Raw genomic sequence first — 16,108 nt, 5'->3', positions numbered from 1 at the left:
CGTGTGCATCCTTTGCCTCCTGCTTTTTAATTTGTTCAAAGCTGGCTTGTTTACCCAGCGTGTGACATGCCACAGTGCCCCCAGCCCCAACTGTTAGCTTCTGCTTTTAGTGGTCAAGGTCTGAAACTCACACTAGTCCTGCACCAAGTCCCCTTTCTTCGGTATATTATTGACTAGGTGCCAGGAGTTTGAACAGTTAGGCCCCTGGTAAATTTGCTATGAACTGACTGCATGAATATTTCTCACTTGTGGGTTTGCTAATTGGAGTTATCCTTGGAGCTATAAAGGAGCAATTGATTTAACATCAAACTCCTGGCTCCTGATCATTTCAATAATATACCTCATTGAAGTTAGTTGTGAAACCCAGGTCTGGATGTAGGACTAGTGTGAATTTCAAGCCATTTTAAGACCCACACGAAATCTGCTGTGCGCCACCCTCCCTACGATTCTAACGCTAGTAAGGGGTATCCCAAGGATGTAAACTGTGTTTTCTGTTTAGATCACTGAAATGGGACAGAGCCCCCTCACCTCCTCCTCCTGCCTCATGCGCTCCACAGTCTCCATGATGCTGGTGAAGTGCTTGCAGCGCTCCGAGTGATCTACCAGCTCAGTGGGGAAGAGGCGGTTCTGCCAGAGCCTCCACTCGGAGAGAGACAGCTCCCGAACACTGGGCCCGGCTTGGGATTCCTGCGGGCACAGCGGAGAAACAGGACAGAGAGAACTCTTTCAATACTGCAGACCCGCACACAGCTGGAGAAAACAGGACACCACTCCAAACTGAACAGCGCTTTCATAGGAAGGGTAATGCCACTCCAAACTGAACAGCGCTTTCATAGGAAAGGTAATGCCACTCAAAACTGAACAGCGCTTTCATAGGAAGGGTAATGCCACTCCAAACTGAACAGCGCTTTCATAGGAAGGGTAAGCTTCACTCAAGACTAATCTTGTGTAGGACTATAAACTTTATATGCATGTTCAATTTGTATTTCAGTAAAATACACTGAAATTAGTGAAGCAGTTTCCCTAGGGCTCTCTCTCTGTAAACTCACTTAGTGCAGACAGAGTTAATATAAACTATAACTTGGTTAATAACAAGAAATGACATTAAATATTCCTTTGCTACCTATTCAGATTCAACTGGCCTAAAGATTTGGAATCTGAAAGTTTGAAGTTAAGTCATTGCTATTTCAGCTATTTTAAACAAGGAAACGATTTTCCAGATGTTTGCAGATTTAACACACACAAAAAACAAACATCTTGCAGCCCTTCTGTCTGCTCTTATACTAATGCTAACACCTCAGGTGGGTCAGACCCAAAATAAACATCCGTGATGCAGAGGGCTATTAACCGCAGGGCGTTTCTTTGCCTGTGCTTCACCATGCTCTCAGTGCAATGCTTTCACTGTAGTAAACTCCACTCAGGGGAGGTGCTGCACTACAGGGCTCACAGTGTCTCCCGGGTCAGGGAGGTGCTGCACTACACTACAGGGCTCACAGTGTCTCCCGGGTCAGGGAGGTGCTGCACTACACTACAGGGCTCACAGTGTCTCCCGGGTCGGGCTCCTGAACGGAAGTGAACGGCTCCCGTGGCAGTCTGGGCTGTGGCTCGTCCCGCAGGCGGTACACTGCGCTCCACACCTGAAACTCCTCCGGGCTCAGCAGCCCGTCCCCCTTCGAATTCCCCTGGCAAGCAGCTGCAAAAGAACAACGAGGGACAGAATGGGTGCCTGCAGGGCGTCTCTTCAGAAGAGGAGCAGGGCAGTGCAAGGAAGATGCGGTAGAAGGGACCGCACTGCTGTGCAGCTTAGTGCGGATCTTCTATATTCTATGCATTCATTTCTTTTTTCAGTACAAGACGCTGAAATGAGGTTACTTTCACTTGGTGCTGAAATAGTTAATAAACATTACATGAAGAAATAACAGTAAGCAGCTTCACATTTCACTGCTTTTGTTCTGGCAGAACCTCTTCAGAACTGCCCTGAACTCTCTGTGTTTCTGTGAGCTGCTCTGCCGCTGTGGAGGCGAGCTTCTCCAGACTGCTTTCCATTTCAAAGAGAAGCAAGGCTGTCTGGAATCAGCCGTCACTGAGCACTTTTATCTATTATGATGGAAGACTAAGCGGCAGAGAGCTAATGGAGCGCGGCAATGTTATTACCTGAGAGAATGGAGAATAAGTCACATGCACATTTCCTGTTTCTGGGTCAGTTATTACACTACTGGGGGGCTAAGTCGGTCTGATTAATGCCCCCCCCCCCAGCCCGGGTTTCTGTTACCCGAGGACAGGGCTCGAGTGAGATTAGGATTAAGATGTGAGGGAACTCATCTTTTAAATTCCTTTCCTCTGCAATTAATTGGCTTTGGTGCCCTTGTAAAGGAGATTCAAAATACACAGCAAACCAGGGTAAACTGTGGTAAATGCACAGTGTGCATAGAATGATCGTGCAAAAAGCAAGTGCAAAAGTGTAATAAATACTGCGGAACATTTTCAAAGGGATTTACAGAATCATTGTATTAGCTGCAGCCCGTCAATGCGACACTGGCTCCAGACTCCCGGCTGGATCTCTCACCTGGAGTCCGGGGCTGCATGAAGGAGTCCAGGAGCTGGAAGCCCGATCTCCTCGCTGTGGAGCAGCGCTTGGATTTGCTCTTGTGCTCAAACTCTCCGGTGGCGATGTGCATCTTGTGTGCGGCGGGGTTCACCCCCTCAGGGAGCATGCGAGGGCTGCTCTGGTACATGTGGAAGGACTTCTTGTTTCCCAGGATCGTCTTGTAGATGCTTCTCTTGTTACTCTGACTCTGATTGTAGGTCTACAGAAATAAATGAACAGCGGCAGCCAGAATGACTCCCTTTACAGCCTTTCTCATGAAGGGTGGAAATCTAGGCTTAATAAATGAAGCGTTTAAACCTTCTGCGTAAGCGGTCGTTTACCATTTAAACTACAGGACGCGTGTTTTAATTGAAAAAGCAGACTTTCTATTCGACTCTTTTCTTCCTCCCACACTCTGTGTTCGATGACAGTGGTCAAACGCTGGATCAAGATGCTAGAAAAAACTCTCTGAAGAAATGTAAAAGTCGATGCAAGATCCCGCATTAAAACGAGAGGACATTTTCAGTTAAGCTTTAGTTTGGCATTTTTATTTTTGATGGACATTTTAGCCCTGCATTTAATTTACGTTCATTTCGTATAGAATTTCTGCATTGCCACCAGTTGCAAAATGTTATAACTGTGTCCTTGTTTAATTATTTTGTTTTGTCTTTCGGCATCACTGAAGGCTTTATGATTAGGAGTTTTGAGCTACAAATGAACTTAGCTGTGAATTAAGTTATTTGTAGAAAAGCCCTGTCCAGCACACGTACCCTCTCCTCCCTGCCCCCGAACCCTAACCCTAACACGTACCCTCTCCTCCCTGCACCATAACCCTAACCCTAACACGTACCCGCTCCTCCCTGCCCCCTAACCCTAACACGTACCCTCTCCTCCCTGCCCCCTAACCCTAACACGTACCCTCTCCTCCCTGCCCCCTAACCCTAACACGTACCCTCTCCTCCCTGCCCCCTAACCCTAACACGTACCCTCTCCTCCCTGCCCCCTAACCCTAACACGTACCCTCTCCTCCCTGCCCCCTAACCCTAACACGTACCCTCTCCTCCCTGCCCCCTAACCCTAACACGTACCCTCTCCTCCCTGCCCCCTAACCCTAACACGTACCCTCTCCTCCCTGCCCCCTAACCCTAACACATACCCTCTCCTCCCTGCACCCTAACTCTAACACGTACCCGCTCCTCCCTGCCCCTAACCCTAACACATACCCTCTCCTCCCTGCACCCTAACTCTAACACGTACCCTCTCCTCCCTGCCCCCTAACCCTAACACGTACCCGCTCCTCCCTGCACCCTAACCCTAACACGTACCCTCTCCTCCCTGCCCCCTAACCCTAACACGTACCCGCTCCTCCCTGCCCCCTAACCCTAAGACGTATCCTCTCCTCCCTGCCCCCTAACCCTAACCCTACACATACCCTCTCCTCCCTGCCCCCTAACCCTAACACGTACCCTCTCCTCCCTGCCCCCTAACCCTAAGACGTACCCTCTCCTCCCTGTCCCCTAACCCTAACCCTAACACGTACCCGCTCCTCCCTGCCCTCTGCCAGGATGACCACAATCCTGCCCTGCCGCTTGCGTCCCGTGCGGCCCATGCGCTGCACCAGCCGGATGGGGCTCTTCTGGGCGTCGAAGCAGACGATGAGGTCCAGCTCCCCGATATCCAGACCCTCCTCCCCCACGCAGGTAGAGACCAGCGTGTTGTAACCACCTTCCCGGAATCTCTTCACCACCTGGGCAGAGCAGAGCAGAGCAGAGCAGAGGTCCTGGTAAGCTAGGGCCGTCTACAAAGAACAATGTCTCAAAGCACCAACACAAACGGATCTGGCTGGCTTCACACATCTAATCTTGGGCTGTTGTTTTAGGTAAGGTAGTCCAAGACTAGTGCTAATGGAAGTCTGTGAATCCATCTGATTAAGTAATGCTGTCATTGCTAATTACATTTCTTTTTTGTTTGTTTTTCTTTATTATTTCAAAAGTTTGCACTATAGCAATTTCAAGTAAACATAAATGAATTCACTCATGAATTAATTAATGTCTTGTCAGCATTCCCCAAGTCTCCGAAGACATGTCTGAAAATTCGATCCTCTAAGTGTAAAGGGGTTTTAAATAATGAAATAAACAGATAAATATTCAAAGCGGTTCCACAGCATCGTACGATTTTGAAAACCTATGATCAAAGCAACGCAGTGAGCTCTGCGCAAAAAAAGGAATCTTTCACAGCAGCCCTTTCCTTGCGGATCTGTCCTGCCCAGGCTGGGCGTCCCCGGTGATTGACATGTACTCTCAAGCAGACAGCGAGTCATGACATGCAGATTTGTGAAACATGAGTGTGATTGATGCTGCTCCTAACACTTTTATGAGAAGAAGAAGTAGAGTAAACACATTGCCCGGGGTCTCAACTCTGTTCAAAAGATGTTTACATGAGACCGCACGAAACCCTCAGAGAAACCCAGCAGCTTGAAGAGATGTCCTTGTATCCATGCCAGCTTCTAATCACATGTCCCCACGTGTGTAGACTCATGATGCTCTCTGAACTTAATGGGACTGGATTTACCGAGAACAAGGAAAGAACAAATTTCAGAAAGCCATGGTTTTTAACCTAATCTGCTTGAGTCGATTGCTGGCAGTCTGGTGTAATTATCCCCAGTGTTAAACTGTGGAATATGTCAGAAAACAACTGCGGTCCATTTTAATGTCTTTTTACAATGCATCTGATCTCAGAGCAGCCTGGCCACGGAAACCTCCAATGCATTTTCATTGGGGGGGGGGGGGGGGGGGGGGGGGGGCCACTTACAATGATACGATTTCTGATTGCCAACCGTCCTGCACCTGGCCAGTTGTACTAGCTAACAGAAAATGGGATCAGATCTGGGCTCACTGTATCTGAGCTACATCATGAGCCGGATCATGAGAAGGTGTTGCACTAAGCGGATCTGGATGAGGCTCCACTGATCCCTAATCTTGATCCGATCCTGGAGCTCACCCACCGTAACTAGGCAAACTGACCTATCGCTTGTTAGGGGACACAAATGCCCTGTAGGGATTTGGCCCGTGGGCTGCTGATTGAAGTACACTGCACTCGCAGGATGAATATACAGAGTTAAAGGCTGTCAGTGTTAAGATCTACTGCTGTTGCACATATCATGACAAACAGACCTCACTGTCTTGTTGCTGTAGATTGAAAACAGGAAGTGAATAGAGCAAAGCCTGTTTTTATTTCCCTTCAGTTTTAACCCTTATAAAAAGTTTGCCATAGTAAAATAAAGCATAGTGAAAACATGACAAAGCACAGGTAAGCATTGTAAAGCATAGCAGGGTATGACAAACCAGTGTAAACTATGGTAAATGCATTGCATAACTATGGGAAAAGCATGGGGGAAAAACTGCAAACACACCAAGCAAACATACAGTGGTAAACTTTTATAAGGAAATGAATAGCAGTTAAAGAATCCTCTCTGAATGGACAGTGCTGGCCCCCCCCTAATAAAAAGGCATGAGGCGGCGGCTGCTGCTGCCCTGTTTGGGGGGGTCTGTGTTGGGTTACCTCCAGCTGCTCCTTCTGCGTGAAGCCCCTGACCCCCTTGCCCGCAGAGGACTGTCCCATGAAGGTCATGACCTTGATGAGCGGCTGGTGACGGCTCAGCATCTCTGCAATCTCCTGCACGCTCTCCCTGAACGAGGAGAAGATCATCACACGCGTAGCCCCTCCCGCACAGGGCTGACCTGGATCAGCACGGGGGAAAGGAGACACGCGTGGTCAGTGCAGTGAGAAAGCACACGGGGTAAATGAGACACGCGTGGTCAGTGCAGTGAGAAAGCACACGGGGCAAATGAGACACGCGTGGTCAGTGCAGTGAGAAAGCACCTTGCATGTGGAATAGTATCTCACAACAAATACCAAGGATGGAAATGAGGCTCCCATTGCACAGCAGTTTGATCATTTCCTGGTTCTGCGAGGAGTTTAATAAGACACACCAGAGCTTGCTACCTATACACTGTGTCTCATGAACTTGTAGTACAGTCTGGAACGGGTGAACCTGCTATGCAATAGGAGTCTTATTCCCATCCCTGAATACCACCGGTCTGGTTTGATCAAAGGATGAGTGGTAATAGAAGGCTTGCCCCGCCATGAATAACACAGACGGATCTTGGATGCATTTATTGTTGGCTGGAGAAGGACAAGGTGTCATTTGTTATCAATGGCATCTTCGACCCTCAGCTCAAAGTTCCTGTTTTGCCAGGTTAAAGCCAGGTGTCAAATACAACCCTGCAGAAAAGAGGCAAGACTCACAGGTAGCCTTAAACAGGCCAGCCAATCGGCTGACAGAACTGCACACAAGCAGGTCGGCTACATTGACAGCATACAGAGTAACTTCTTGTAACAAACCCGAACACAGCTTTTCCATCTCTTTGCGGCATCTATACAAGCCATGTTATTGTCTTTACCTTCTCGCTGAGACCAAGACTGGAAATGTTCCACCACCACCTCTTCCAGTTTCCTCAGCTTCGGATGGCTGTAAACAAATGGTCTGTCGGCTCCTACAGATTGAAGCAAGACAACATCAATATGGCAAGAGGGGTAGGGGGCAGGAGCCCCAAAGCACAGACCCTGCATACAGAATGAAAGAGAAGAACTCTCTCCGTGACGAGGACCCCCAAAGCACAGACCCTGCATACAGAATGAAAGAGAAGAACTCTCTCCGTGACGAGGACCCCCAAAGCACAGACACTGCATACAGAATGAAAGAGAAGAACTCTCTCCGTGACGAGGACCCCCAAAGCACAGACCCTGCATAGAGAATGAAAGAGAAGAACTCTCTCCGTGACGAGGACCCCCAAAGCACAGACACTGCATAGAGAATGAAAGAGAAGAACTCTCTCCGTGACGAGGACCCCCAAAGCACAGACACTGCATACAGAATGAAAGAGAAGAACTCTCTCTGTGACGAGGACCCCCAAAGCACAGACCCTGCATAGAGAATGAACGAGAAGAACTCTCTCCGTGACGAGGACCCCCAAAGCACAGACACTGCATAGAGAATGAAAGAGAAGAACTCTCTCCGTGACGTACGTGTGGCTGAAGCTCCTCTGGAATCCACAAACATGGCCTCCATCTGCTGGTAGAGTCCCATGAAGTCAGGGTTACGGCTCAGCTCATTCCTCGCTCTCGTCATGCCTGCGGGACACAAAGACGAGGCTCGTCTCGATAGAAACACTTTCTAGCTTGTAGAAGCAGTTTGCTGGTCCGCTGAAGCAAGGCTCAGGATACTGTGAAACACCCTCTATTGATTTCATGCCATTCATTCGGATCATTTTTAGATTTCTGTTTAATTTTGCTGCTTGCTGCATTGTGTTCTGTATTGCTTTACTGTTTGTATGGTGTCAATGTTACATTTCTTTGGGAAAATCTATTTAAAAAAAAGAGAATTACTGTTTTTACATTAGGGGGCGCTCTCTCTCTTCCCTTTGAGAGGATCTCAAGTAATGCCCCACCCTTCACGTGGAACGAGACTGACGACTCCTGTGGGCAATAAAGACCCCATGGCATCCTTTCATGTCCCAATAAAAGGTCAGTCCTACACTGGCCTGGTTAAACTACAGCTGAGGCAGAATCACACATCCTGGAAGACCTAACTTGACAAAGTTTCGAGATCAATCAGCTACTCTGAACTGGACAGGCCGAACGGCTTCCTTTCGTTCCTCAATGTTTTTGTGTTCTTATGTACAATCTGTCTGCTCTGGCTGACTCAGCTGGGTTCTGGGGATAGTTGTAAACAAGGTGTTAAGCGTGGAGCCTACCCTTTGTGCCATCCATCATGCCTTGCATGAATAGAAAGAGGGAGCGGATCCCCATTTGAAGCAGCAGTTCATAGCCGTGGTACAGGCTGATGCAGAGGGCAAAGTCTCCCTCTACAGATCCCTTCTGCGCTACCTGTACCAAACCAGAAGAGAGAGGGTCAGGGGAAAGACACACACACACACACAGACGCACGCACGCGCACACACACACACACACAGAGACAGAGACACACACACACTTGATAATGTTTCTGTTATTCTTGCTAAGACCATTCAAACTAAACAGCAGCATGCCCAAGGTTCGGATCACAAGTCTCTTCTCAGATTCCTGTGCTCCAGAAAGAAGGTGCTTGCTGCACAATGTACAGTGAAGCCTGCAGCTGGTTAACAGTGACAGTGGGTGGAAGACACTTACGGCGATGTGGGGGTGAGGGTTGTTCCTGAACTGCTCTCGAGCGAGGACTAGCTGGTACTTGGTGAGGTTGTGGATGTCCCTTCGAGACAGGACGTTCAACCGGATCAGCCGTCCTGCAAACACCTCCAGCACCTGCAAGAGGGAGGCAGAGACACACAGGATCTGCATTTAGAGAGGTCCAAACAGCACCGCTGTCTCTCTCTCTCCCTCTGCAAACACATTCACCGACGAAGATAGTAAATCTCATCAAACGTGCCCCACTATACCCCGGTGCATGTCCCCAGTGCCTGCTTCAGTGTTGAGCATGCAGTCTGGTTTCTAGACAACCTTTGTCAATGTTACAGCCATCCGACAGAGCTGTGATAACTGCAACGGTACTGTCACTTCAGACAGTGGAGCTGGGGCTGGCAACGGGCAAGCCTGCGACAGGTGGGATCCAAAAACCTGCTCCACTGAGAGTGAATCTGCAGTGTGCTGGCAGGGGAATGGGACTCTCCTGAGTCTGGACAGTAAGCCTGGGACTTGCAGGAAAGTTAGAAGCCTCACAAGCTTTCACAGAAACAAATATTTAAAAAAAAAAAAAAAAAAAAAAAAAAAAAACAACAACTGAATGTGAGGTGGTGTAAGGCTTTTGAAACTCTTGCTTCCCTGACCTTGTAGCTTTTTAGCTTGGCACGTGGCCTGAAATACACCCATGCTGGAGTGACTGGCTTTTCACACCTCAGAGTGCCGCTGGGGCCTCGGGACAGAGAACACCTTTGTATTCACATCAATTGTTTCTGCTTAATAAGCTGTTTGGAGCCTACGTGCAAACCATAATCAAACCAATTGAAACTGGTTCTAAAACCATTTACTTTTGTTAAAAAAGTGACATGCTATAACTTGAGGCAAGTGTCACAGAACGCATAATAATAATCACACGCTATTGGAACATGCAGGCTTCTTCTGGTAAACACGCACCTTGTGTGGGGCAGGGTACACAGGGCTCCAGTTAAATTGCTGTATATCTGTGCGGAGATACTTTGTCATGCATTTGTCTCCTCTCGATTAGACTACTCAACTCTCTCTATGGTGGTCTCCCGGCACGCGCCATAAACTGACTGCAGCTAGTTCAGAATGCCAGGATCCTTACCAGATGTAAAAAACATGAACACTTCACCCCCCGTCTCGCCCAGCTGCACTGGCTACCTGTAAAGTTCAGGATTACTTTCAAAACTCTCCTGCTCACTTACAATGCCCTTCATCACACAGGTCCAGAGTACCTCTTCAACCTGCTGATCCGCTATGTCCCTGCCCGCAAGTTGAGGTCCTCCGACTCTGGCCTGCTTGTTATCCCCAAGCACAAGTGCACCACACTGGGAGGACGCTCGTTCAGCTTCATGGCTCCGACTCTTTGGAACTCTTTCCCAGCTTTGGTGCATGATGCTTCCACTGTCGCTCACTTTAAATCAACTCTCAAGACCCGCCTGTTCTCTCTTGCTTTCCATGCTCTTTAAGCCTGATATCTGCTATTAGCTGCTGTGTTGTTGCTACTATATCATGTATTATGCATTTCTCACTGTATTTAATGTATTATGCATTGTTTTTTACTGTATAGCATGTATTATGCATTTCTCTGTATTTAAAGTATTATGGATTTCCTTGTTGTTACTGCATTTTGTAAAGCGCTTTGTGATGGTGGTGTACTATGAAAGGCGCTATATAAAATAAAGATTGATTGCTATACAAAGAAACTAACATCTACACTGATGCCAGCTCAGACATTACACCTTGAGGCCTACCATATGCTAAATCAAACCTCTTACAGTGACAGACGATAAAGCATACAGTACATGTCTTGAAATATCCCTTCTAAATAAAAGCTCCCTTTTTATTTTTCAATTCAAGTCACAGCTCACAGCGCTGCCGTCTGCTCCCATTGCACTGACAGCTGGTAAACCCTGCTCTGGTCTCAGTGTGAGTGCTTACATAACAGATCTCAGAGGCTCCAGCTCCCGTACGTGACAGTATGGTGGTGCAGCACACACAGCCCAGCCCGCTTTCTGCTTTTTCAGATCATGGCTACTCTGAACCCGTAGCAGCGTCCTGTGCTGATCGAACTGCACACAGATCTGTAGTGATTAGAGGCCCCTAATAATTGTAGTAATTGGAGGACTGTCCAGTAGCAAAGGCACTCTTCCTCCCATTCTGCAGCTCACAATTGTTTTGTTTTTAATACTTTTTCTTGTTTGCATGTTTGTTTGTTTCTGGGAGAGCTTGTTTTAGCTAAGAGGGCAGCTCAATGAGAGACTTTATTACAGCTAACAAACACTACTAATACTGCAAATTTGAGACTGGATCTTTACCATTCCTGTAATGCGATACACTGAGAGTGTGTCAAGGGCTGCTCCAGACTACTGCACAACACTGGACCATCAAACAGAAAACCATTCTCAACAAACCCAAAAGCTTCAGAGGCGACAGCTGTGATTTGCAGGTTTAAAATGAATATCTAGGTCCCGATTGAGACATCACCCCGATGCCCCCCTGCAGTGTGAATCTGCTGCTCGCTGCAGTGTCATTACAGGACAGCATGGTGAAATCTTATTAGCAGGGGATACTTTGTACTGGCTTGTACATATACATGTGCATAAGCCTGATTATGTGTGCTGCTGAAATCGCATTATTGAAACAAACAGTATGCCAGACATAGCTAGTTCTCAGGATCAGCTTATTCTCACAACCTACAGTACTGTGCTGTATTATATTATTATTATTATTATTATTTATTTCTTAGCAGACGCCCTTATCCAGGGCGACTTACAATTGTTACAAGACACATTATACATTATTTCACATTATACAGATAGCACATTATTTTACATACAATTACCCATTTATACAGTTGGGTTTTTACTGGAGCAATCTAGGTAAAGTATCTTGCTCAAGGGTACAACAGCAGTGTCCCCCACTGGGGATTGAACCCACAACCCTCCGGTCAAGAGTCCAGAGCCCTAACCACTACTCCACACTGCTGCCCATAAGGTTTTGAAGCATCCCTGATTAATATCAGCCAGACAGTTCAGAGGCATTCAAAACAAGAAGCAACAGTGAAGAGAGAAAGAGCCGCTCGTGGGCTTGACGGGACGTGTTGGAGCAGGCATGAAAGCATTGCCTGTTGCCAGCAGGAAGCTGTAAATAACCTCAAGTTTAGGGTCTACAGAGTCATGTCATGTAGCCGAACACTGGCCTGTTTATTGGGTACTTTTATTTATTTTCTTTCTGTTCTAATTACAATTTGAAGTAAATAGCTTTAAGAATCTAACCCAGTGTGTCAATCACAAATCATAAATAATCACTAAACCCCCACCTTGCCCAGCTGCAATCCCTGTAGACCAATAGGCTGACTAAGCCTACTTGAAATGACTTGTTGAGGTTTCATTACACCTCTATAGCAATGCCCAATGCATTTACTGCTCCACCCACCCGAGTCGTTTTCAGTCCTCGTACATACTTGAGTGAGAGCCAACGGACTTAACCCTATAACTGCCACTGAATACAGTTAAATGCAATTTAAATAATGCCTACCAAACCTAAACAGCATTTATGTGTCAAATGTGTCTGCACCCCTACATACGTGAATCGAAAGATGTGACATAAACAGCTAAACAGGAAGTGCAAGATAGACAGATAGAGAGATAGAGAGATATATAAAACACACACACTATATTTGTGGGGACTTCTCATTGACTCTCACTAATTTTTATTTACTATTTCAAACTCCAGTCAGACAAAACTCTACACAGGGTGAAAGTCAATTAAAAAAACGAAATATTTAGGCATATATAGTTCCTAAAAACATTTTTTACAAAATTCGGACGCCCCCACAACGTCTTTTTTTCAGGTGTTACTATCTTTGTAGGGACATTTTCTCAAATTTTGTCCGCACATTGATAGCAATACCTGCCCACACACACACACACACGCACACACACACACACACACACATACATACAGTGTATTACTTAATAACTTGTGCTTAAGAAAATCCTTAGCAGGTTTAATCAGAATCAGACAATCCGTTCTGTAGATACATGAGAAGCTCGATTCTGCAGTCACCGTACAGCACAAACGCTTTGGCTGTGGTCGGATCTGCAGTCACCGTACAGCACAAACGCTTTGGCTGTGGTCGGATCTGCAGTCACCGTACAGCACAAATGCTTTGGCTGCTGTATTATTTTGGAAAGGCACCACAAGAAGAGCTACAGTAAGCAGGGATCAGACTGATCTTGCTGCAACCGAAAAGAAAACAGGGTTTAACCAGATGTTGTTTGTACAGATCTAGAGCATCCTTGAACTCTGTATATTTTGGAAATAAAATCTGATTAATGAGAAGCTAATCTGCTACACAAGCATGATGGTGGCTAAGATTACTGTAGTCCTGAAAAAAATATTCTGCAAACAAGATGAAGTATGAAATTCAATGCTGCCTTCAGGGAGCAACTGCAAGCTTGAAAGGGCATCAGAGATTAGTTGCCTCTCCACTACAGAGCTTGCTCTTTATTGAATTATAAGACGGTCGTCTTTGAAGCGTATGCTTTGTGGTTCATGTCCAGCCCTTGCTTTTCTATTCAATTCAATGGGCTGCATGTTAAACAGTTTTCTCATATGAAGGGAAGGTATTCTGTTTCATGTTATTGAAAATTGCACAGGGGGGGCATTTTGTACAGGTTGTTTCCTTGATTCTAATAATTTTTTTTTTTTTTTTTAAATGATTATATATAATCTGTATTTGGAGTGCTTGAAGAAATATTTATCATGGCCTTACAAACCAATGCAGTTATTTTTCCCTTCCATGAATGGCTCATTTAAAAGCAACATTGCAATAAGAGGATGAGAACAGGGTGTCACATCATGCTTGAGAAAACCAATGTTCTTACACAAGTCCCCACTTGTGCCCTACTGTCAAGCAACATGCACAAGGTGACTTTGCAGAAGGCAGCTTGCTGGCAGCTTCAAGCAACTCACTCAGTGTGTGGCTGTGTGTGTGTGTGTGTGTATGTGAGTGTGGAGTGTGTCTCAGTGCGGGTGTGAGTGTGCATGTGGGGTGTGTGAGTGTCTCTGTGAGTGGGAGTGGGAGTTTCACCCACAACAAGTCGCTTCGTAGGGTTCCTGAAAACGCTGCCTGGTGTTGCATGTCTTCAGAACGCTTCATCGTCACAACCATTAACCTGCACTGAGCAGTGCAAGCTTGCAATGCCCTGAAAAAAATGAAAGTTGTGGATCTTATGAACAAAACCCCCTGCTGAAGAAGTATAGCAGGCAGAAGGAAAGGAGCTTGTAAACACGAGAGATTACAGATTACAGGCAGTGATTAGACACACAACACAAAGACCTGCCTTCACAGGCTTAACACTCTAGAGGAAACACAACCTCATAGAAACAGTCCAGAGCACACAAAGGAGGAGGATTTCAATGTCCTTTCAGACACATTATATATTATATATATATATGTATATTATTTTTATAAATTACTCCTTTTTTTGAAAAGGGAGAAAAATGACTAATTGTGGCAAGACTGAAAACAACGCAGAAATACTAGTATAACAGCAACAGCAATTACAGTAATTACACCCCAGCCGAAAACACTGTACAGAACACGCTGCAGGGGTCAGTCCCGGGGGAAAGCAGGAAACACTGTACAGAACACGCTGCAGGGGTCAGTCTCGGGGGGAAAGCAGGAAACACTGTACAGAACACGCTGCAGGGGTCAGTCCCGGGGGAAAGCAGGAAACACTGTACAGAACACGCTGCAGGGGTCAGTCCCGGGGGAAAGCAGGAAACACTGTACAGAACACGCTGCAGGGGTCAGTCCCGGGGGAAAGCAGGAAACACTGCACAGAACACGCTGCAGGGGTCAGTCCCGGGGGAAAGCAGGAAACACTGTACAGAACACGCTGCAGGGGTCAGTCCCGGGGGAAAGCAGGAAACACAGTACAGAACACGCTGCAGGGGTCAGTCCCGGGGGAAAGCAGGAAACACAGTACAGAACACGCTGCAGGGGTCAGTCCCGGGGGAAAGCAGGAAACACAGTACAGAACACGCTGCAGGGGTCAGTCCCGGGTGAAAGCAGGAAACACTGTACAGAACACACTGCAGGGGTCAGTCCCGGGGGAAAGCAGGAAACACTGTACAGAACACGCTGCAGGGGTCAGTCCCGGGGGAAAGCAGGTCACTGTGACATCTCCTAACAAATGCTTCCCAAGAGATAGCCTTCAGATACTCACAAGTGCATATTAATATATACAAAGATCTGAATATATAAAAGTAAACATCGCCTGCAGGGCACAACAGCTTTTCAACACAGACTCTGCGTCTGTTCAATTGTTAATTACTGGCTTTGGATGAAACGTATACCACTCTGGATAACAGAGGCTGGGTACAGATGTGTGCCGACTGAGAAATCACTTTAAGCAACAACACAAAAAAAAGGCAAATGCCAATGAGCGATCACAGACACCATGTTAACTGCTGCACTTGATTGTGCTCCTGTCAGCTGCTATTCTATACTGCACTTGATTGTGCTCCTGTCAGCTGCTATTCTATACTGCACTTGATTGTACTCCTGTCAGCTGCTATTCTATACTGCACTTGATTGTGCTCCTGTCAGCTGCTATTCTATACTGCACTTGATTGTGCTCCTGTCAGCTGCTATTCTATACTGCACTTGATTGTGCTGTCAGCTGCTATTCTATACTGCACTTGATTGTGCTCCTGTCAGCTGCTATTCTATACTGCACTTGATTGTACTCCTGTCAGCTGCTATTCTATACTGCACTTGATTGTGCTCCTGTCAGCTGCTATTCTATACTGCACTTGATTGTGCTCCTGTCAGCTGCTATTCTATACTGCACTTGATTGTGCTCCTGTCAGCTGCTATTCTATACTGCACTTGATTGTACTCCTGTCAGCTGCTATTCTATACTGCACTTGATTGTGCTCCTGTCAGCTGCTATTCTATACTGCACTTGATTGTACTCCTGTCAGCTGCTATTCTATACTGCACTTGATTGTACTCCTGTCAGCTGCTATTCTATACTGCACTTGATTGTGCTCCTGTCAGCTGCTATTCTATACTGCACTTGATTGTACTCCTGTCAGCTGCTATTCTATACTGCACTTGATTGTACTCCTGTCAGCTGCTATTCTATACTGCACTTGATTGTACTCCTGTCAGCTGCTATTCTATACTGCACTTGATTGTGCTCCTGTCAGCTGCTATTCTATACTGCACTTGATTGTGCTCCTGTC

At 46.5% G+C, this 16,108-nt stretch overlaps 1 protein-coding gene across 4 annotated transcripts in view; it reads right to left on the bottom strand.

The window, feature by feature from the left end:
- The window catches only part of LOC117410622 (Fanconi anemia group M protein-like), a 54,152-nt gene that overhangs the window by 22,281 nt on the left and 15,763 nt on the right, over positions 1-16,108 (bottom strand). Inside the window, exons 5-13 of one of the 4 annotated variants that reach the window (XM_058992051.1) lie at positions 8,819-8,950; positions 8,404-8,536; positions 7,676-7,780; positions 7,051-7,143; positions 6,149-6,327; positions 4,128-4,334; positions 2,567-2,807; positions 1,542-1,693; positions 529-687 (exon numbers count right to left, since the gene is read on the bottom strand). In XM_058992051.1, the coding sequence (XP_058848034.1) occupies positions 529-687; positions 1,542-1,693; positions 2,567-2,807; positions 4,128-4,334; positions 6,149-6,327; positions 7,051-7,143; positions 7,676-7,780; positions 8,404-8,536; positions 8,819-8,950 (1,401 nt within the window). The remainder of the gene's footprint in view (positions 1-528; positions 688-1,541; positions 1,694-2,566; positions 2,808-4,127; positions 4,335-6,148; positions 6,328-7,050; positions 7,144-7,675; positions 7,781-8,403; positions 8,537-8,818; positions 8,951-16,108) is intronic. The other 3 variants (XR_009307721.1, XM_058992052.1, XM_058992053.1) reach the window with 3 other exon arrangements.

The sequence above is a fragment of the Acipenser ruthenus genome, chromosome 18 (assembly GCF_902713425.1).
Source record: "Acipenser ruthenus chromosome 18, fAciRut3.2 maternal haplotype, whole genome shotgun sequence".
Classification (NCBI taxonomy): Eukaryota; Metazoa; Chordata; class Actinopteri; order Acipenseriformes; family Acipenseridae; genus Acipenser; species Acipenser ruthenus.
This window is presented reverse-complemented; position numbering and strand designations above follow the sequence as displayed.